This window comes from Cydia pomonella, chromosome 3 (genome assembly GCF_033807575.1).
Source record: "Cydia pomonella isolate Wapato2018A chromosome 3, ilCydPomo1, whole genome shotgun sequence".
In the NCBI taxonomy this organism is placed as follows: domain Eukaryota; kingdom Metazoa; phylum Arthropoda; class Insecta; order Lepidoptera; family Tortricidae; genus Cydia; species Cydia pomonella.
Genome location: NC_084705.1, coordinates 22247521 through 22270529, shown reverse-complemented (window position 1 = coordinate 22270529; position 23009 = coordinate 22247521). Strand labels below are relative to the sequence as shown.

The following is a 23009-nucleotide window of genomic DNA, read 5'->3' as shown; positions in this document are numbered from 1 at the left end:
CGAAAAAGTCTGCAAAACTTTAGAACCTGTGTCATTTGTAACGCATAAAAAAAAGTTTGGACGAAGGGGTAAATTTAGAGGAATCTTTACGTTAGATACTTACGAAGAGGATGGCGGATAAAACCTTGGAAAGCAGCGGACCTTTGGTTCTAAGGACGTCCTATTCCAGAATAGGCCCTCTCATCTGTACTTAGATACAGGGCGCTTTGGACAGAAATGAAACAGAGTGTCTAATCAATGTTTCGCGAACATGGCAATTGCAGCGCCGAGGCTCGCCGCAATTAATTTAAAGTTGGATTACTGGTTTAAAGGGGGCCCCAAAATGAAATTAAGAAACGCACGGGCGTTTGAAAAGACAAGCACCAATGGATCCATAAGGTAACGAAAGTTTGACTCGCGGTAACGGTGATACCCAACGCCATGAGGTGATGAAGATCCGACGGGAAGTTTAGCTTACCTAAGTAGCTACTATCGATTTTACACACCACGCTACTAGCTACGTTAATAAATAACATAATGCCTATTTTATAGTTATCCAAACGTGACCTATGTCATTAAAACCATAAGGCATAGAATTCCCAGTGCCGATGCACTGGGTAAGTACGTCACCTCTGATCTATGACGCGTTTACGAAGGAATTCGTATTATGGTTACCTACGGGAGCCCATCATTTTAAGGAAATATATAGGCCACACTTCGATACAAATATAAAATATTTGTTTCGAATAAGGAAATAATATCTGAAACCTTTAAACAGGGTTCTAAATACTTCCTACCATAAACTACGCGTTACGTAGGTACTTATACTGTGCGTCGTTTTCGATACGCGTGTGCACTAAAAGCGAAGGTTGCGAAACATTTCTAAATTGACCAATGTTCTAAAAATATTATCTTGAGCGTTGTGAGGGTTTCAGGGCCCGATAATCAAACAAATTTTATATTTTATTGTTTTCGGCTTAACTGTGATGAGGAAAATACTAGTATGCATTACACAGCTAATCAAAATTAAAACGTTTAAATTTGTATCAGTCAAGTTTGACGCCTAAAACAATTATAATAAACTTTACAGTACATATCGCGCTGCTTTTCCGCACAAATGCGATAATTAGCACATTACGTAACTATCTCGAAATTTTAAAGGGAGGGATGTGCGAAAAGGTAATTCGCAACTCGTGTCGATTTAAAACACTCCCTTCGGTCGTGTTTTAATTTATCCCCACTCGCTAATTCCATATTTTTCGCATTTATATCGTAATGTACTAATTTGCACACTAATTTCAAAGACTACCTTAAATATATTCCTTCCTAATTCTTGTGAAAGCGTTGACCTTTCAAGTGATACTGTATAATAAAGTTAGTAATCTATTTGTGTCAGGCATCTCAGTTGCGCAGCCAGCTGTCGGCGGAGATCCGGCGGCGGCAGAGCTACGTGGCGCGCAGCGGCCGCGCCGCGCGCGACGTGCAGCGCCTGCGCTCCGCGCTCGGAGACTCGCTGCGGACTGTTTCGCAGGTAAATTGCTTTCCAATATCCAGATGCCGACCCTGTTGTCATGGATATAAAGCCGGTGGCAAGGTATTCCCTGTGGGTTATTAACGTAAGTATACATTTTTAGTATTGATTTAGTGGTAACAAAAAAATCCCACCCTTTAGCAGTAGACTACTGGAACTGGGAATGTATTTCCCAGTAGTTACCGCTGGTAATAACTAGTGGAAATAACCTTAAAATAAAATTTTGGACCCGGGTACGGCCTTAAACTACGTCCAAAAGAGAGGTATGGGCATTGTGAATGTCATCTCGCTTTGTGTGGTAGGGCACAGCCAGAGGATGTCATTCCAGATCTAGAGCAGAGCCCAACTGGGGAAGTACCTCCACCTTACAGAAAACAGCAGCTAAATAACACTAGTCCCTACTCATAGTGTTGTGTTCCTGCCGGTGAGTATGGTTGCCAGAACTCAACGAAGGGGGGCGGGTTCAGGGTCGGCAACGCGCATATAACTCCTCTGGAGTTGCAGGCGTACATAGGCTACGGAGACTGCTTACCATCAGGCGGACCGTATGCTTGATTGCCACCGTCGTAGTAAATAAAAAAAAAGGCGCGAAATTTGTGTGGTAGATCGGTCCTCCACGCATTTTTCAAATTTACCGCTTTTTCTTTTGACAAAGCCGGTTTGCCAGACTATATGTGGAAGGTCTAGGTCATGTTTTACGTGAGAGTCAGAATCGCGGGTGTACCTAAATAAAATTAAATGAAAACCATACCATATTTTTGTACCTAATTTGTAATGGCGGGTGACCTGTTCTTTGATCATAACTTTACGTACCGTGAGGTACAAATTTTTTTAAACGAGGTACTAAATAGTACAAATTAGGTACAAAAATATGGTATGCTTTTCATTTGTTTTTATTTAGGTACACCCGCCATTCTGACTCTTACTGTTTTACGTATCAGGAATTCATTGGTCGGGTTGTACAATTGTAACTTGTTCCGCAGGACCCGGCGCTGGACTCGTACACGCTGGAGCACGAGGCGCGCAAGCTCGACAGCACGCTCGCGCACAGCCTCCCGCCGCTCAACGACAGTTACGACAGCTCCAAATAAGACCATTGCTAATCTAACACCAACCTATTCCACTAAGAGATCCTGCTCTAGGTTGGCCACAACTCTCGCTGATCTCTTAACATTTGTTGTAACGATTCTAGGGGTCCACACACTATGCTAACAGACGAATGTTCCAAGGTAAATAACTACATAGTTTACATAAAAGTTTTCAGTAGAAAGCCTTTAAAAAAATTATAGTACGAAAACAAATGTTTCGATATCGCGATTTCGATTTTAGATTCATGAGTTTCATGACACGCTGTCGATCGAATACTTATTTCATAACGCATGCTCCGTGGTACTGGATGTATTATTATGAACTTTACTACTATATTTGAATTTAATTTGTAAAATGTATACACGGTATTGAAACGTACCTATATTTTCCATTGTTAATAATCATGGTTTACGATTAAGTTGTTTTTACTTTTAATTTAAGAACAATTATTTACTCAAATATTTTACAAATGTAAAATATAAGAAAGTGAGATAGTAAATAACAGTATTATGAAGCGATTTATCTAGTCATTATAAAAGTGTGCAATAAGGTTGTTGACGCATACGTTAATATTAGAGTGATGTGTAACTCACCGATTCATTGAAAAAGGGATAATTGCTGGCTCAAGAAATTGGTGCCAATGCCAAGATATAGGTACCTAGAGGCGTATTAGGTCCATTAGTATTAACACATAATATATAGAGACCGTAACGAACGTACGGGTTTGTTGCTCTAGTAGAATAGTCTAGAAAAATAAACTAATTTTTTGGAGGAATCTCTGATGTAATTCCAATAATTTACTATCTATATTTGCCAGCGCCGTACCTTAAACGGCATTTCCACGCCTACGAGGATGAATCACAAAATTTTGCGAAATTGGGTCATAATCAAAAGGATTTTTTTTACTATTCTAAAATATTTCCTGTTTTTGCTCTACATGTGCTGTTATTATAATTTTATTATTCCGTCTTCTTCATCAATTTTTTTTCGTTAATCTCGCAAAATGCTTCCACAACATGCATGACCGCATCAAAATTAGTTACATGAATGAGCTCCGATAATTTTGGAAAAAATTGGAAAGTACTCGGAGCTAAGTCTGGCGAGTAGGGATAGCCGATAAAAAGGGCCCAGATCGACAATTTTGAGATTTCGCTTTGAAATCCCCAAACGCAAGTAATTGTTGACCTTGATTAAAAATTAACATTCGTTTAACCTATTTATTCGGACACTTTTAAAACACAAAACTGTTAAGATTTTTTGCACACTACTAAATGAAATAGGTCTGCTAGTATTTAAAACTGATTCACTTGTCTTCTAAAACCATTGTTTAAAATTTTTCAACGTTTTGTTCGTTAACCAAGGTGGAAGGACGGCTTGAGCGGGGGTCGTCTTTACGGCTAGATCAGCCTCTTAAATTAAGCAATCCAGTAAGCAGCCGTGGAATACAGTAAAGCATTAGTGCCAACTGTCTCCTGAGTACCCAAAATAAATCTCTGGTAAACTTTTTTATTAGATAATACTTTATCACGACACGTACCTAACAATTTTTTTTTACTAAGTTTTTTTTTGTTGCACAAAATAGTTTATGAGCGTGACATGGCGGGAGTCATTAGATTAAAAATAATAGGACAGAAATAAAAGTATATGCGTAGAGAATTGGTAAATATGCAATTCTAATTCTTTGATTCACCCTCGCAGTTATGGTTGGTACAAAACTTACTTTGAATCTTACGAAGACTCTAATTGAAATGAAAACTAAATTCTAAATCGATACACGTAGAAGCTATTCAAAAGTTGGACACTGCGTGCTTTATTATGACTAATATATATATATTAGCTTGTGATTAGAAGTTAAAAGGTTATTTAGTTCACAACTATTTTATTTTACTAAATGTTTATTAAAATTGTACTTAAGATTATACTGAAATATTTTTTTTTATCTAGAAGGAAGCTCGTATATAATATGTATAATTTAGAAACTTTATATCAAATTTTTATTGATTTTTATAAGATGTGTAAAGTTAGAATTTGACAGCTGAAGATGATGGCGCTGTTTAAGGCGCCATATGTTTGTAATAACTGTGTTGTTAAAATTGAGCTCGACAGCCAGAGTTACTGTATAATGCACGGAGTCGTACAGCGCCATCTTAGTCAGCTGTGAAATTTGAAGCCCGAATTTTTCGTTTCCCTAAAAATATATCATAGGACAATATCTTTGGGTATATTAATCTACCCAAACTGCTTGTAGAAAGATTTAATGTAGTTCAATATACTTTAGTCTGATGATGGAAAACGATCTATTTAATGATGTGGTTCTGACCATTTTTAGATACGAAGTTGCCGCATAAAGTAGACCGGCTTCGGCCTCGTTCTACCTACCTAATGCCGATTTCTGTGAATATGATTTTTGTGACATTGCTTATATGAAGTTCAATTCAAAATTATTTAAATACCTTTTTCGTTTTTTATTGTGTGGTCAAAACAAAACTATTGTAAGTGGAAACTTGCACGGTTAGTAAAGTGACGTCGAATTGTGCGATAAAACGTGTGATTCAATTCTTGACCGACTGATGACTTGAACCCCTGACTCATTGAAGGTCAGCCGGAAGTAGACGGAAATCATTTTGTTTGCTTAGTGACTCATCGTTTAATCATGGTATTTGGTACGCATTTTTGAAATGTTCGGGTCTGTTATAATTACGAAGTAAACATTTTTAGAATCTTCAAAACGATTAACTGTAAAATGGGCTATGCATTCCAAACGTTTTTTTAGCGTATTGTAATATATGCTAGGTACGAAATTATTTTAGTTGCTACAGGACATTAGCCTATTCCTTGCCTACCTAATCTTCATCTATCTACGCTAGGATTGCCAAATACTTGGGCTAAGTGCCTTCTTATGTATTTTACAGTATATCTTGACTATATATTTATTATGCACATTAGAAAAAAATCTAGTCATGATGTATGCCTGAAATGTTTTCCACCCTGACTTGGTGAACAACTTGTAGTGTCTAGGGAATCAGTTTTAATCTAATTGCACAATAAAATGTCTAGACGCAACATAAATAAATTTATCTGAAAATAAAAATGTTTCGTTGTAAGGGAACAATGACGAGGGCTTAGGTCATAGAAATTGCTTGTCGTGTTTGTGATTTATTATAAACTAAGTAATGACGATACTTGTTGATTATTACTAATATTTTGCGTCAGTTTAGTAGGCGTGGCAAAGTAGCGGTTTTCCTTGAATACTTGTTGTGACCAATGGGTTCGTCCACATTCTACAATTTTTTATTACGTTTATCCTCTCCCAATCCAAAAACCCTAGAATTTAAATAAATTATTGAAAGTTGTAACTGTGACGTGTCCATTTAAAAAACAACTTTTTGTGAAAGTCAGAAGATTCCAAGTCGAATAATCCTGTAAATTTTCGCCCTATTAAAATTACGATTATCTAAGCATACAAACATAGGGAATCCATAAATTTTATCTCACTCACTTCAAGTATGATAGGTGATATTATATTTGCGATATTAATAAATTTCCTCGTCCGTAGGTACGTCCCCGTCCTGCCTACTCACAGCGCGCAACACTATCTCTGTAATTTCACGATTCACGAGCATTATCATGCAGTAAATTACCAGCACTGATAACCGCACGTCCATTATGCGTCGCCCCGTTTTTCGCTGACCAATGCAGTTAATGAACTCGTTAACTTTCAATAACAAATAAAAGCGTCGCGCCAGGATGTGGATGACCCCATTGCCTGCTAAGCGACAGATAAACACGACACGCCGGCGACCCGGCTCCTGTGCCTTGATTAAAATAAAGCAATACATATTACTAACGCAATTGTAGGTTAAGGCGAATCCACGAGCTTTTGATGTCCAATTTTATTCTTCAAAATGTTGCATTTAAGACCTTGTTTTGAAAGAGCCGCGTGCCCCGGAGTGCACTCGGTCTAAGCGTTAGACCTTGTTTCACTCCATGGGGCGCGCCACACAGAACTGTCATGTAATGTAACTTGTAATCTGACACTTATTTGCATAATAGATTAGATTGCATAGTTATCGAGTAGGTACCTAGATTAAGTTAGCATACTGTGTTCATTTCCACTGGACTGTGTCAATTCTTATGTTACTAGAATGTCGACATATGCCCGCCACATCACTGCCATTGTTTTTACTAATCAGCAATTTGTACCTACATTTTGATTTCGTTGTACAATGTGGGACACGTTTTATAAAAAATTTACACCGATTAATAAATATAGTTGTAGATGGTAATTGGTTGTTTCATTCAATTAAATTCCATTAAAATTCCGAGCCAAGTGTCGTTTGATTGGTGACGGGAGCTGCGGGCGTGAGTCACCGCGGCGAGGGCGCGGGGGCGCGAGGGGATTTCGCCTCCGACAGAGAACAAGCCAAGGCATAAATTTAAAATTGGTTTTATTGATAAATTTGCAAAAAAAGAAATTAATAGTTATTGTACAAGTTGATTATTGATTGAAAAGATAAAAATATACAAGTTCTTAATTTGCACAATATATATAAAAAATATAATTCAACTCAGATCGAAGTCATTACCAATATCCTTGTGCAGTAACCTTAAATGTAAAGAAATGAGAATGGAGGAAACATCTAATTCCGTAACAATATTTGAACACCTATAATTAGTATGTTTAACAAAGTTCCATAGAAGCAAAACATAGGTCGGTAATTACATTTAAATGAGCTGGTAATCATAAAACTTTATCCCATCTTCCATAACGATTAATTTTAGAGTTCAATTTCCTAGAGCAAGGGGTTATAGATCTGGCAGCATGGCGGGGCCACATGCTCACTAAGGCTCACTAATATTTGTTCCAGTCACCAACTCTGCATGGTCACTTCAACTTTTCCTTCGATACATTTGAATTATATAACAAGACAATAATATATCTGAAAAATTTAATGTATCCTTAATTATTTAAACATTACACACTGGTTCAGGCCCGTGGGCTGTCCCAGCCCCTCATAGCCTGGCTCACATCACCTAGCCGTTCAGAAGTCAGGCTCCATTTGTTATTTTACTCAGTACTATTAGAACAATATTCTAGAAATTATGTTATACTATATGCTAGGTCCAGACAGTGAGGCATACTTATGACCAATTTTCACTAATATGTGGCACTTATTATTGCTATTAAGATGTTAATCCATTTACACTTATGCCCACAAGTCTACCAAACTCATAATTAAATAACAAAACATGTGCCTGTACTATATTACAATGTGAATGCCCTTGAGTGTTTATCTTATGGCAAATACAGGCCTTTGTAGCTTTTCCTGTTCATTGTAATTGACGAGACTAGACTGTCTGCACATAGCATGATTCACAAGTTTAAAGCATACTAAATTTGACAAAATTCATTCTATTCTATGAAAGAATCTTGACCAAATTGAGATTATACATTCAAATTGCTGAGGAGTGCATGTTGAATTCTATTGTTAAATAATTATTTTATAAAAACCATGTACATGGTAAGATTAATGTATAATCAGGAGAACAAAGACTCAAAATATTCAATGGATAAACCTACTGAAAAGGAATCATGCTTAAGAACTTCTTCCTCCTTAACAGTAATCCTTGTATAAATTGTGGTGGGATATTATTGTAACAGATTGTCACCAGCCTGCACTCCCTAGCAGCTTGATCAGCGCACTGGTTAATGGAATAACAGCACTAAATTTGTTAACTTCTGAACCTATCAGCATCCACACATTACGATTGGAATTTTCTAGAGTGAAACACACAGAATCTATTTGAATACTTGTCCTAATTTACATAGATCAAAAAGTGTAACTACACATTTACAGGATAGGAGTTTGTATTAATTTTGCGTTATTCTGTGCATTTTTCACTCGCGCTATAGCACTGGTCATGTTATAGCTCAACAAATGCACATTTAAAATGCTATAGGCAACCAAGTAACAACACTCGACCCACCCAGCTTAGTTAACTTTCGGAACCACAAGAGCCAAATTTAGGTTCGAGAAGTCTTTCAAATTATTAAATGTTTTATACCTAGTTGCGTCGGAGGCTCCAGGGACCCAAGCCTTACAAGAGAGTACACTTAACAGATTTCTTAGTGGTCTTCCCCGGTGGGCCAGGAGATTTCTTGTTGATTTGTCGTACTAGGTCATAGAACACGTCGTTCACGTTGATCTTGGCTTTCGCGGAGGTCTCCATAAAGGCGCATGATTGGAACTGGCGCGAGAGGTTGTGTCCTTGCTCCTTGCCCACGACTCGTTCGGCCTCCAGGTCGCACTTGTTGCCGACCAGCACCATGGGCACGTCGTCCTTGTCCTTCACTCGGAGGATCTGTTCCCGCAGGTCCTGCAGGTCGTTGAACGTCGATTGTGCCGTGATAGAGTATACTAACACGAATCCCTGCCCGTTCTTCATGTACAAATCCCGCATCGCCGTGAACTGTTCCGTTCCCGCCGTGTCAAGGATTTCGAGCATGCACTGTTGCCCATCGACCTCCACTTGTTTCCGATAGCTGTCCTCGATTGTGGGATCGTATTTCTCCACGAAGATGCCTTGTACGAACTGTACTGTGAGGGCGGACTTTCCCACGCCTCCGCTACCTAACACTACTATTTTGTATTCGCGCATTATTTTCTATTTTGGGTCGCGTGATTTTATTGATCGTAATCAATATTCAGTTCGTTATAAAGCACATAAACTTGGAAGTTATTGCAAAAAAAAAAGATTTCAACAACTCAAACCGCCATGACACCGTTAACAGGGCGATGGCTCACACACTATATCGATGTTGCCACTTCGAAACGTATACCATAGATAAATAATTATATGTCATACATTCATCGACTACAAACAAAATTTATTAGAAGTACCCGAAATTTATAATTTTTATATGTTCTCACACTGACCTTTTTTATAATTGAAATTATTTATTAACTAAACAACCAGTCCACAGGTCACTTTAGTTGAATATGAACTAATAGAGGACGTGGGCTTGTGGGGCAGGATCAATTAATTACATGGGATGCATCAAATTATTTAATCAATCAATGTACTAGATTGGTACATGCCTTATTTTAAATTGTCGATGTTGATTAGTGAAACATATGTATTAGTGTTTTTGTTCATCTTTAAGAATGTATAGCAATTTTAAACGAGATATAATGTGACGTGTGTTTTTTATGCTGGTAATGTTCTCACAAATTAAAGTTCAGTGCTACACCCCTAGATGGCATTATCCTACTGATTCTAAGCAAAAATATTATTAAAAGAAAAACCGTCTACTATCCCTTTTATATAGTTTAGTTTAGTTTATTTATCTCTCAATACATTTCATAGTTAATGTAAAAGGATGCATAAGCAATTACTTATCGTATAGTGATCGTCGGATACAATGTCAAATCTAATTATTCAATTTACAATACAATTTAATGTTATAGAGGTAGTTTTAAACAATGGTATATAAATCTATCATAAAATATTTGCCATGTCAAAGTATAATTAAATACATATATCGTCCTATTACTGCAAATACCTATTAAGTGCAAAAATCGTGTGTTCAGATAATGATATTAGACCAGCGGTTGAACAAAAATGGGTTTCGATAATATTAAAGTTTTTTCTTTTTTGATATGTCATTGGGAGTATGTTAAATAATACTTTGGTAAAAGTTAGAAATTTTAAGGTTGAGCTTTCGGTTATATTTAAATATTTTAATTTTTGCTAATAACTAAGTAAATATAGAATTAAAGTTACAGAAAACTTTAGCATATCGAATAACACTTCAATTTATGTACAATTTTCAGTTTTTAGAAATCTGGAACAGCTGCTTTCTGGTAAACGTAAAAACACGAGTTATTTTGTAAATATAGAATTAGAGTTGCTGATATTGCAAAATTACGATATTATCGATCAACTTAGTATTCTAGTAAAAAGTTAGACATGTAGACAATGTGCTTGTCTAGATATTGATTTCAGGTTAAGTAGTATAGCTAATATTGAATTAAAGTTTGTAGAGTTAATAATAATCGATGATTAACAATGATCTCAGTTACTAAACAAAAATTTAGAAATATAAAATCACGGCGACACTCATTACTGATATGTATGCATTCCTTGCTTATGTATATAAATACGTTACGTTTCAAACGCGCGGCAAGTTTGTGCGCGCCGCGCGCTGTGGTAGGAGGCAGCGAACAACGGTAGTGGGGAGCGGGGTGCCCTCGACTGCGTCTACGGTCCATCAAAAAAATTCCTAAAGTGTGTTTTAAATTAATAGCAATAGAAAATTGTTATTTTGTTGTTACTATAAAACAAAAAAACACATTCTCATACAGATGACCACCCTTCCTTGTACCATTTTAAAAGCCAGTTGCAGCTTTTCTTTCCCGATTTTTTTCAGATGTTTGGACTTGGTATTTTCCTCGCGATAGTTACTTGTTTTAAGGGGAATGTTGTTGTTAACCGCTAATGCTAATATTGATAACCGATAGTTATATAGAGATACGTTATAAGGTATATGCACCCTCATGTTATTTATTTCTGATATGAAATAAATGTAAGACAAAATTCACAGTGATACATTTCAAGTAGGTTGCCTTGTAAGATTGCGTACGGATAGTTTTTTTGTTTGTTATTTCATCGTATGATATATCAAATGAAAGCTTATTTGAAAGTTGCCGTATTAAAAAAGTTGGTCCAGTTAATGGTCGCCTAGATTAACCGATTTTTATATAAAATGTAGGCAACCATGGACTGGACCAACTTGTTAAAAAGGCAACCTAGTACAGTTAGTAATATAGTACCTGGGCGACCGAGCTTTGCTCGGTTATAACTATTTATTGTAATATGGTGGTGATAATCAACATAAACTTAAAAAGTAAAATGTGAACTGACAATTATTATTATTTACAATCGATTTTAACCTTACAGCACTTGTCACAGAGTAACGCCATCTATTGTCGATTTCTCTTATTACATAGGTCATTTTTTTTACTAAATTAAACTTGTGTAAAACAATAAAAATTGAAAAATTATATATAAACTTGAACATATAAAAAAAAAAAAAAGTTAGTCACCGGGCGAGATTCGAACCCGTAACACTCGTTTAGCAGTCCGCGTCTTAACCCGCTGGACCAGACGGACAGTGGCCGGCAACACGAAATTAGTGACCATATTCTGCGTCGAAAGAAAAACGCATGAAAACTCCAAAACACGCGTTTTCCCAAACATAAGACTAATCTAGATAGATTGTATACCCCCAAAAACCCCTATATACCAAATTTCAGCGAAATCGTTAGAGCCGTTTCCGAGATCACAGAAATATATATATATATTGTCATTGTGCGCGCTTTCGAAGAAGGGCGGCGGGTTAAGACCAATCGCAATTGGTAGCACATTTCGCCGATTGGTGGCTAAGCTTGGGTGTCGAGCGGTGCGTGAAGAGATGGCGGCCTATCTGCGACCTTTCCAATTAGGGTTTGGTATTAGATTGGGTTGTGAGGCTGCTATACACGCAACTCGAGCTTTTACGCAGGATTCTAGGAATAAGGAATGTGTTATAGTTAAGGTCGATATCAAGAACGCATTTAACTCGGTCGAGCGCGATGTTTTGCTCTCGGAGGTCAGGGAGAAGGTGCCTTCGCTCTATCCCTTCCTTTTTCAAGTTTATTCCTCCCCTTCTAATCTTTTTTACAACGGCTCCGTTGTCCTTTGCCAGGTAGGCGCGCAGCAGGGGGATCCTCTGGGTCCTCTGGTTTTCAGCCTTGCTATACAGAAAGCAATTTCTGAGCTAAAGTCCCCGTTAAACATCTGGTACCTGGATGATGGTACCCTCGGGGGTAGGCCAGAGGATGTGCAACAGGATCTGCTTACTCTCCTGCCACGTTTTCAGGTTCTAGGTCTAGAGGTCAATCCTGAAAAATGCGAGTTTTTCCCCTGCAGTGCTGAGACCCGTGCTTCTTTCTCTATTTTCAGTAGTTTGCTCCCCGGTCTCAAGGAGGTGTCTGCTCAGTCGTTCGCTCTATTGGGCTCTCCAATTTGTTCAGAAGCGTTTCCGGAAGCTTTCGAAGAGAGAAGGCAGCTTCTCCTGTTGGCTGTAGAGAAATTGAGGGATCTCCCGGCGCACGTAGCTTTGGTTCTTTTGCGGGTCTGTTTTGCCGTGCCTAAAATAATTTACTTTTTGCGCACCGTACCAGTCTGGTTGCTCCCCGCTCATATCGACTCCTTCGACTGTGTGTTGAAGGAGTCGGTTGAGCGTTTACTAAATGTCTCCCTCAATCCGGATCAGTGGTCTCTGGCATCTTTGCCCATACGGAACGGAGGTTTGGGCATACGGCGTGCTCGTGATATCAGTCTGCCGGCCTTCTTGGCGTCGTCGGGGGGAGTTGTGGACCTTGTCACTAAAATTTTATCTTTGGATGGTGACAGGGCCACAATCCCTTTTGCGTCTGATGCTCTGGAGGCTTGGAGGGCTCTCAATCCGAATGCAGAGATGCCAGATAAACCGGACCGTCAGCGCATGTGGGATGATATAGGCGTGAGGCGAATTTTCGATGGCCTGCTGGAAAACGCTGTGGGTACAGACAAGGCTAGGCTTATGGCTGTTTCTAGGCCTGAGGCGGGGGCATGGTTACATGCACTTCCCTCTCCACATGTGGGTACCCTTCTCGACAACAACTCAATGCGGGTGGCTGTCGCTCTTCGCCTGGGCTGCGATGTTTGCGAACCTCACATATGCATCTGCGGCACTATGGTTGAGAGTAATGGTCACCATGCGTTGAGTTGTTGTCGGGGCGTGGGGAGGTTTCCACGGCACCATGCCCTAAATGATATTGTAAGGAGAGCACTTTTGTCAGCAAATGTACCGTGCTTGATGGAGCCTCCAGGACTGAGCCGGTCCGATGGCAAAAGACCTGACGGGCTGACTCTTGTACCATGGGAAAGGGGTAAGTGTCTTCTCTGGGATGCCACTTGTGTCAGCACTTTTGCCGCCTCGCACATTGGCCGGACTGTCCGGACGGCAGGAGCGGCGGCTGAATTTGCGGCACTCCGAAAGCGCGATAAGTACTCGGCGCTGCTGTCGAGATATATGTTTGTCCCGTTAGCGGTAGAGACGTCCGGGTGTTGGTGTGCCGAGGCCAAAAATTTTCTTGGGCGAATTGGGGCGGCGGTTGAGGGAGAGGGGTCATGATCCTCGTTCCGGGTCATTCCTGATGCAGAGGCTGTCTATCGCGATTCAGCGTGGCAACGCGGCGAGCGTGATGGGCACCTTTGCGTCTGGGAGGGCTCGGGACGGGTTGTTTGATTAATTTTTGTATTTGTGTCTTTCTTTTTGTTTACTTTTACTCCTGTTTAGTTTATAGTCAATTTTAATGTTTTTTTTTTTCATTGTATTTAAAAAAAAATATATATATATATATATATATATATATATATATATAAGAATTGCTCGTTTAAAGGTATAAGATAAAATAATTTTTCTTTTTATATATCATGTGACGTTTTCGTTTACACACTAAAAGCACAGTGTAAAAAGTAACAGTGGGCCGACGCCTTGATGTTTGCGTAAATGCCGACACCGCTCAAGGTCTCCGTACCTACCTAGGGTTATCACAGACTTACACAACTGCCCAAAAGAGGATGGAAATGTTTTTAGTTTTCATGTTGTATGATGTATGTGTACTAATTTTACAAATGACGTCCATTTTGGAAATAAAGATGGCGGACGTCACTTTTTTGAAAAAGTCGTCATGGGTGTTGTTTTCTGGGTTTTTAGGGGTGTGGATTTCAAAAATGGCATCTATTTTGAAAATAAATATGGCGGACGCTACTTTTTGAAATGGGTGTCGATGTGTGTAGCCGTGATATCAACCACCTTTAATTCTAAAATGGTGTCTATTTTTGAAATCTGCACCAACAAGAACCGCCAAAATTGACGTCATTTTTGTAATTGGAACCCCGAGGAACCTCGGAGATGACAACCATATCGATTTTTAAGAAAAATTAATGTCCGCCATCTTGGATTTCAAAATAGACGTCATTTTCGTAATCGGAACCCCGAGGAACCTCGGAGATGACACCCATATCGATTTTTAAGAAAAATTAATGTCCGCCATCTTGGATTTCAAAATAGACGTCATTTTCGTAATCGGGATCCCGAGGAACCTCGGATATGACACCCATATCGACTTAAGAAAAAATAATTTCCGCCATCTTGGATTTCAAAATGAACGTCATTTTCGTAATCGGATCCCCGAGGAACCTCGGAGATGACACCCATATCGATTTTTAAGAAAAAATAATGTTCGCCATCTTGGATTGCAAAATGGACGTCATTTTCGTAATCGGAACCTCGAAGAACCTCGGAGATGACACCCATACCGATTTTTAAGAAAAATGAATGTCCGCCATCTTGGGTTCCATAATGGATGTCATTTTCGTAATCGGCACCCTGAGGACTTTCAAAAATAATGAAAACATCAAATACTACATGATACATATACAAACAGAAGCAAGAAACAATTTCTTGCTTTTTAAAGTCTTAAACTACTCATAATTTCTTAAAATAAGTTATAAAACATGTCCGTCATTTTGAATTTGAAAATTGATATCATAATTATGATATATTTTTGTTTACACTGAGACAAATAATTAGCACATGTCGTATGAAATATTTTAATTGTGTTTTTTTTAATTTTTTTTATACTACGTCGGTGGCAAACAAGCATACGGCCTGCCTGATGGTAAGCAGTATCCGTAGCCTATGTACGCCTGCAACTCCAGAGGAGTTACATGCGCGTTGCCGACCCTAACACCCTCCCACCCCTCGTTGAGCTCTGGCAACCTTACTCACCGGCAGGAACACAACACTATGAGTAGGGTCTAGTGTTATTTGGCTGCGTTTTTCTGTAAGGTGGAAGTACTTCCCCAGTTGGGTTCTGCTCTAGATCTGGAATGACATCCGCTGTGCTGTGCCCTACCACACAGAGCCAGATGACATTTACAATGCCCATACCTCTCTTATAATGCCTGTGCTAAAAATGTGATTGCGAACTACCTGCAATAACTATACAGTACCTGGGCGACCGAGCTTTGCTCGGTTATAACTAACTATTTATTGTAATATGGTGGTGTATAGGTGATAATCTTAACTACATTCTTTTACTAAATTAAACTTGTCTAAAACAATAAAAATTAAAAATTATTTATAAAATTGAACATATAAAAAAAAAACAAAAGTTAGTCACCAGGCGAGATTCGAACCCGTAACACTCGTTTAGCAGTCCGCGTCTTAACCCGCTGGACCAGACGGACAGTGGCCGGCAACACGAAATTAGCGACCATATTCTGCGTCGAAAGAAAAACGCATGAAAACTCGAAAACACGACTAATCTAGATCGATTGTTTACCCCCCAAAAACCCCCATAAACCAAATTTCAGCAAAATCGTTAGAGCCGTTTCCGAGATCCCGGAAATATATATATACAAGAATTGCTCGTTTAAAGGTATAAGATAATTAGGCATTAAAACACTCGTGTGATCTTTTTAAGAAACTCACTTCGTTCGTTTCCTAAGCCCACACTCGTGTATTTTAATGCCTTTTATTATGTAGCAGTAACATAAACTACTAATATATGTTGAAAGTAAGTACAGGCGGCTAACACAATGGTAACAAAAGACAAAAGTTTTGAAAATGTAATTTTCATCATCGTCACTTGGCTGTACATTTGAGGGCCTATCGCGAACCACGTTCGACGTGTTACCTCTCTGTCGCACTTGTAAATTCGTACGTAAGTATGACAGGGAGGCAACACGTCGAACGTGGTTCGCGGTAAGCCCTCTGATGCCACCTCCATTAGTCTTTTGTACGCCGGTATAGCCTTCGACTCAATGTATAATCTACACTTTATGGAAACGTAGTTCCTCCTTCCCGTAGAAATATTTAACTTTCCCATCACCAAGAAAGATTATTTGCTCGCAGTTATTAGCTGCTCAATTCCTCATTTTTTCTCTGTTACTAAGTCAGTACAGTACACACATCAAACATTTTTCACTCATTTTGAAGTCATAATAACTTTTATTCTATAATTAAATTCATGTAATGTCCGCATCTAATTTATGTGCACGATAAACAAACAAATGAATGATTTGAAAGAAAAGACAAAACTTGCGAAGCTGAGCGGGGGGCGCGGGCGGGGCGAGGTATCTATCGCTCACTAGGTCGGCTACGATAGACTCCCGCGCGCCGAGCCGACATGTTGACGGACCAGCGCGGCGTGGTTATGAATTTCGCGCCTTTTTAAGTTGATTTTACTATTACAATGCAAGCTACACACAGATAATTCTTACTTTCCATAAAATGGCTGCATATATTATTTTATAGTAATAGACTTATCTCTACGGACTTTAATTCAATATTAGATCTTACAGGACAAAAAACGCATATTAATTGTAAAGCACTAATCCTATTCTTCTAATTTTTTGCCTTGCCTATTAACTTAAGAATTTAGATATGATATTGTGGATTTTTCAAACTTTAATTCAATATTGACAAAATAATAAGCTAATTTGAGTTTGACAAAGTAGCACGTTGATTTTTTTTCTAAAAATTTGATAGCATAAAGCCTCATACATATTATAAAAGACGATGCTTAAATTTTGTACTTTAATTCAATATTCAAAATTCATCAATAAAAATACATAAATACCTTATTTATATCTAACGCTCGTTCTAAATTTTCTTCATATATTACAAATATGCTTAAAAATATGTCCCATACCAGATAAACATCACTTTTCACTCTTTAGAATTATCGAAACTTATAGGGCAAAAATCCGGTCCCACTATTGGTCTATATTTGAATGTTTGGATGTTCTTTTCTATGTAAAAATATGAACAAATTTACACTGTATTTATAAATTTCTAAGCATAATTTTATCTAGTTTACTACCTAATCATACAAAAGATCCAGGTTGTGTCTAAGTGACGATAAAAATAAGATTAAAATTAAATAGTCGCGCACTTAATAGGTTTTGCCTGTAGAAATATACTTTGGTATAAATCCCTCAGGAAAGCATTTATGCCTGTATATCTATTTAATTCAGCTTTACTTTACATAGAATGTATCTACTAGCCCCAAGATAATAGTAAATACCTATAGGTTTTCGTGTTTTTTCAATTTAACTGAAAATCGACCAAAGTATAAGAGGTTTTACCTGTAAACAATATTGGAATTTCTTATTGAAGGCTCCATAATTTTACTCATTACAGTGTTTTCACTAAAGAAACTAGTTGTTAGCACGTAGTAATAATTTGTTGGTATTTGAAATGAATAAACTGAAATTTTATCAATTATTTTACAATGGAGGGATTGTAGGAATGGAAGAAATGTGGTCAACTACTTCTTGCACTTTTTCTGGGGGAGTTTTATGTGGCGGAATATGATGTCCTCGTCCATCAGCACCGGAGTAAAATCCAATTTCATCTCGGTTTTTAACCGCGTCACCGAGAGTTGCCTGTGAGATGCCTAAAGTAGAGCAAAAGAATTTCTGGCAAACTTGTCGCTCCTCTGCGCCTAAATAAAAAAAAAACACTTTGTAGTGTACCTAAGGTCTAGCTGGACGTTTTCTCTCTACCAGGACTTTCTTTGGTGGCTGGACTGTAACACGAGACAGTATAAAGTTTTTTTGCTCACAAAGTCCAAATGCCAGTAGATTCTACATATTTTCGCTCGGTCTTGTTCGGTGAATGTATCTGTACATTTGAATTAGCATTTTGTACAATCAACTGTCTTAGGGACTTTTGGGGCTCTTATGTGGTTATTAGTTGTATACGACAACCCTTCCGCACGTCTTTTTTTTTGCGACGTTTTTTTTTCCAAGCTCGGATCAGCAGCTTGCCAACGGCTTAATGTTTTCACTTCAGGCCAAACCAACTCTAACACATCTGATAATATTAGAGTAGCAATCTCAGAGACTGTGTCGATTTATCTCTTCATATTGGTGACTGGTGCCAGGCTGTGGTGATATAGTAAAAGATTTAATGCTTTCATTAGCAGTGGCGCCTAATAAGTCCTGCAATGTAATTAAATCACCATCATCATCGCCGTCGTTGCCAGGAGCTCGCTGCTGGTCCTCTTCGTCTGGATAGTAGGTAGGATCGTTATCAGAAAAGTCGCCGCCGAATAACGACTACTCTGACTCTGATGTAGTTTCCGAGATTCGCCTTGCAGGCAATGTTATCTTAGTCCGTGGAAGCTCTTGTTCCGACTCTGACGTGCTATCATCAAGAAAAATATTATCATTAAATATCTGCTGCATCTGATCAGCGATACGTTCTTATGACTCGCCGAGATCTGAAGCCTGGCGTTGTTCACACTCCTGCTCGTGTTCATCTGCAAAAAAAATACCCTGACAATTTATTATTATAAATGTACTAGTGGATCTGTGCGCGTTAAGCTTAGAAAATGTAAAAGTAAAAAATACTTGGTTCATTGAGTCGTTATCACAGTGAACTCACAATAGTCATAAGGGGTTATTGGCGATTAAGTCCTTTATGCCAAATTCCGCATTCAGAAAAAATCCAGCAACTGGATCGTTCAAAAATTCTATTGAATCATAAAATCTGGCCACTAAATTTCACGAGAATCGGTTAAGAATTGCGACATATAGAGGAGAACGTATCTCCACGAAAGCAAAATTCCGAGTCAAAACGGAGATACGCGAACGCTACTGTCAATAAAACTATTAATTTTGAGTGTTGTCGTAGAATATATTTACATTTTCTCACGAAGTTTCCTTCAACACATAAGTTCCGAGAAACTGATAAGTGAGAGACAGAATTTATATTCACAAATATGTACGGCATGCCCAAATACTCAAGAAATACCGTAAATTAAATTAGTCAGATACGGCCAATTAAATAAATAAATGGGTATATAAATATTAGGTAAAGACACTCGGGCTTTGCAGATAAACACAGAAGTAGGCACCTACCTACTTACATTGTCAACCGGCCGGCACGGCACACAGCGGGCGCCATGGATATTTTAATTGGCCTTGTACCTGCCTACATCCGAGGTATATCCTCTTTGCAGAACTATCCAAGTCTTTTCTTTATTAAAATCTATAGTATATACATAAAACAGTTAAAATATTCATTTACGGACCATAAACGTCTTGAAAATACAATACAATCATACGAACGTCCAATTTAAATTTAGGCCAAAATAATATTACTTACGATTTGCATCCTTGTCTTCCGTGACCACACTAACGAGTCCTCTACTCCTGGCACTCATTTGTATCACACAGTGTCATTAACTTATAAACTTAGGATTGTAAACAAATTATTCACTACAATTATAAGAACATCAAATGTTACATCGGCACGTGAGTCGCAACTGAGTGAAGTTAGCTACGGTGCGAAGCTTGTAAGCGCACTTAGTTGGTTCTGCCTGTACAACTACATGTTAACATTGGAATAAAGTTACATGCAAAACCTACTAAGTCACTGTACAGTTTTTTAGCAGAAAGATATTGCAGTTTGATGAATACGTAGATCTTCAGACAATAACATATAAAGATGTTTGGTATATTTAGCTTGGGATAAAATAAATAATTTGCTGGATAATCATTTACGCAAATACCAAATATGTATACATAGAAGCTACTGTTAGAATATACAGCGGGTATAATTTCATAAAATGAGTATGCAAAAACACGGTAAAACATGGAAACAGTTTTTACTTGGAGGTGAACACATGAATCATTGTGTTATTATACACATTTCAATTTCTTCCAGTACATAATGCTACCAAATCATCAATATGTTGCCTTACGCTGTGAGTTATTTTTGGAACGAAAGGTCGTATCAAAAAATGGGTTTTACTAGATTGTAAAGCTTGAAAAAATTAATTCTAAAGGTCTAAAAAAACCACTTTTGTCATAAAGTCACTTAATAGGTATTTGCAGTAATAGGACGATATAAATCATAGAATGTCAAAAATAATTAATAGTAATAAAAAAAATTGGCCAAGCGCGAGTCATGCAATGGCGTTCAGAGCTCCGTCCGTATGCATCGCTATGGTGGCTTAAATGTTATGGTGATTGTTTGCTTGTTTTGAAACGGCTGCTGGTGTGCTGGTGAAGAAATGGGTTGGTAAGAATAGTATACTGTATTCTGGCACAATTACTTTGTCGATAAAAAAGGAGGCAAATTAAAAAAAATGTAGGCGTGAAGGGCTAGCTTTCCATAGAACATTTGGATTTCGCACCTTTTTCTACTGATAAAGTGGATGTACAAGAGTACAAGCAGTCAAGTCATCTATGTTTATACTCGTAAAACGTCAAATTACCAGATTCTTAGCCCTTCTTCAAAAATAAAAAAATCGGTAGTACTTTAATGGTACGAACTTTAGTTTATGAATGACTATAACTTTAGAGAAATACCTCTTTTTACATCACGCTAATAATAGTATTGTACCTTTTTTGACATCCCATTGTTATATACTTAGCTCGGTAATACACAGTGCTAAGATTTGAATTAAACTTAGAAATTTCTTATTTTGATCCAGTTTTTAGCACAATCGGATTAGGATCAACCTCGAAATCTCTGGAACAGTCATGAAATTTGGTATGTATATAAATTGAAGGCCCCTTTTTCATGCCCACACCATTTGACATTTGGGGACCTCGAGGAATCGCAGCCATCTTGGAAAATGTGTACCATCCAGGAGAAATTCGCATTTTACTCAAAATCTACGTCCTTTTCGAAAATATCGTGTAAGGCAACATTCAAGCTTATTAAATTATACACTAAAAAGTCCGTGATATCTTTGCGGAAACATATATCTTGCTATTAAAATTACTTGCTGAACCCAGATTTAGCGCTTATACCCTTTCAGGGGATATTCTCTTAATAGGAAACTTGGAAGAATATGAATTCCACTTTTAACTATACATTTGTACATGATCTACCCCAATATCAATATTTTACTTGACTGCGACTTAACCAGAAGGTAGGGTTATGAGTTTAAGTACTGATGATTCAGTACACCCTGTAGCTTAGAATACTGGACCGATTTTTTAAAATGACGTATCGATAGATTCCTCTTGCCCTTCAAAACCTATTTTCACTTATTTTATTTAAGAAACATCAATACAGCCGCCTTGAGAAGACTCCGAATTTTTTTTTTCTAACACCTAAACTATTGAGCGGATGTCAATAAAATAGACATTAGTAGATCCACAATTAGTATTAAATGGGATTCAAACAATAGTGAGAGTAATCACATTTGACACCTACACTTTCTGACATCCCCGTTTGCGTGTCTTAAAATTTGAGCTTTGGGGACCACGAGGATTAGATGGCACAGGAAAAAGTATGCGAGTTTTTGTTTTTTCTTTTATCTCTGTAGCTAGCATATTAAATATGAATATTGTGTAAAGCGAAGTGAAAGCTTATGAAATTCCACACAAAAAATATTAACAACACTATGTCAACACATTATTTAGCCCTAAAAAAATTCCTTCGTTAATTTTAGTAACTTTGTATTGCATAGCACTTGTGTACTAATTATGGTTCTATTGATCTCTATTTTATTGAAATCCGCTTAATAGTTTAGGTGCCAGAAGAAAAAATATGATTTCATATTCGGAGTCCTCTCAAGACGGTTGGTTTAATTTTTCTTAGCTGCGATTCCTCGAGGTCCCTAAATGTCCAATAGCGTGGGCATGAAAAAGGGGCCTTTAGTATTTATATACATACAAATTTAATGACTGTTCTGAAATTTTGAGGTTGGTCCTAATCCGATTGTGCTATTTGTTTTGAGTTCCGAACCACATAAGGCACATTTAAAAAGTGACATTTGATGAAGTGGAACTGCTGATGATGATCAGAATGGAACTCTTCAACGACGCATATTTCACGTTTGGCGATTTGTCCTCTTCGCTGTGTTTGTGAAGCAAATTAGATTTTTAAGACAATTTTTTTTCAAGTTTGAGTTCTGACGATGGGGTCCATGAGGCATCGAGGGAACTCCTCAAATGTTAAAGGCATATAAATATATAAATATATATATATATATATATATAGTGATCTTAGTATTTTCATCATCAAATCAAGCATTTACATTTGTAGAAGTGACATTTAATGAAGCGGAACTGCTGATGATGAACAGAATGGAACGTGAACTCTTCAACGCCGCATAGTTCATGTTTGGCAATTTGTTCTCTTCGCATGTTTGTGAAGCAGTTAGGTTTGACATTTTTGTCAAGCTTGAGTTTTGATGATGGATTCCATGAGGAATTGAGTTGAGGGTACTTCTCAACTCTTTTAAGCAAGCTAATAGCCATTTTTAATATTATTTCATGCATGGTG

The 23009-nt window shown here is 37.7% G+C and overlaps 2 protein-coding genes and 1 long non-coding RNA gene across 3 annotated transcripts in view; 1 reads left to right on the top strand and 2 right to left on the bottom strand.

Moving 5' to 3' along the window:
- Positions 1–6885, top strand: part of LOC133516318 (rootletin) — a 68984-nt gene extending 62099 nt beyond the window's left edge. Inside the window, exons 38-39 of the mRNA XM_061849196.1 lie at positions 1376–1510; positions 2494–6885. Coding sequence (XP_061705180.1) covers positions 1376–1510; positions 2494–2601 — 243 coding nt within the window. The 3' untranslated portion in view covers positions 2602–6885. The remainder of the gene's footprint in view (positions 1–1375; positions 1511–2493) is intronic.
- Positions 6886–7030: 145 nt separating this feature from the next.
- LOC133516316 (ras-related protein Rap-1b) lies at positions 7031–9444 on the bottom strand. Its single transcript, XM_061849193.1, has one exon. It carries the CDS (start codon positions 9257–9259, stop codon positions 8699–8701), a length of 561 nt encoding a protein of 186 aa, XP_061705177.1. The 5' UTR covers positions 9260–9444; the 3' UTR covers positions 7031–8698.
- A 7273-nt stretch (positions 9445–16717) lies between these two features.
- On the bottom strand, positions 16718–19954 carry LOC133516321 (uncharacterized). Its single transcript, XR_009799202.1, has 2 exons — positions 19872–19954; positions 16718–19023 (listed from the first exon to the last, which is right to left on the bottom strand). It is a non-coding gene; the product is annotated as an uncharacterized LOC133516321 (long non-coding RNA).
- Between the last annotated feature and the right edge of the window lie 3055 nt (positions 19955–23009).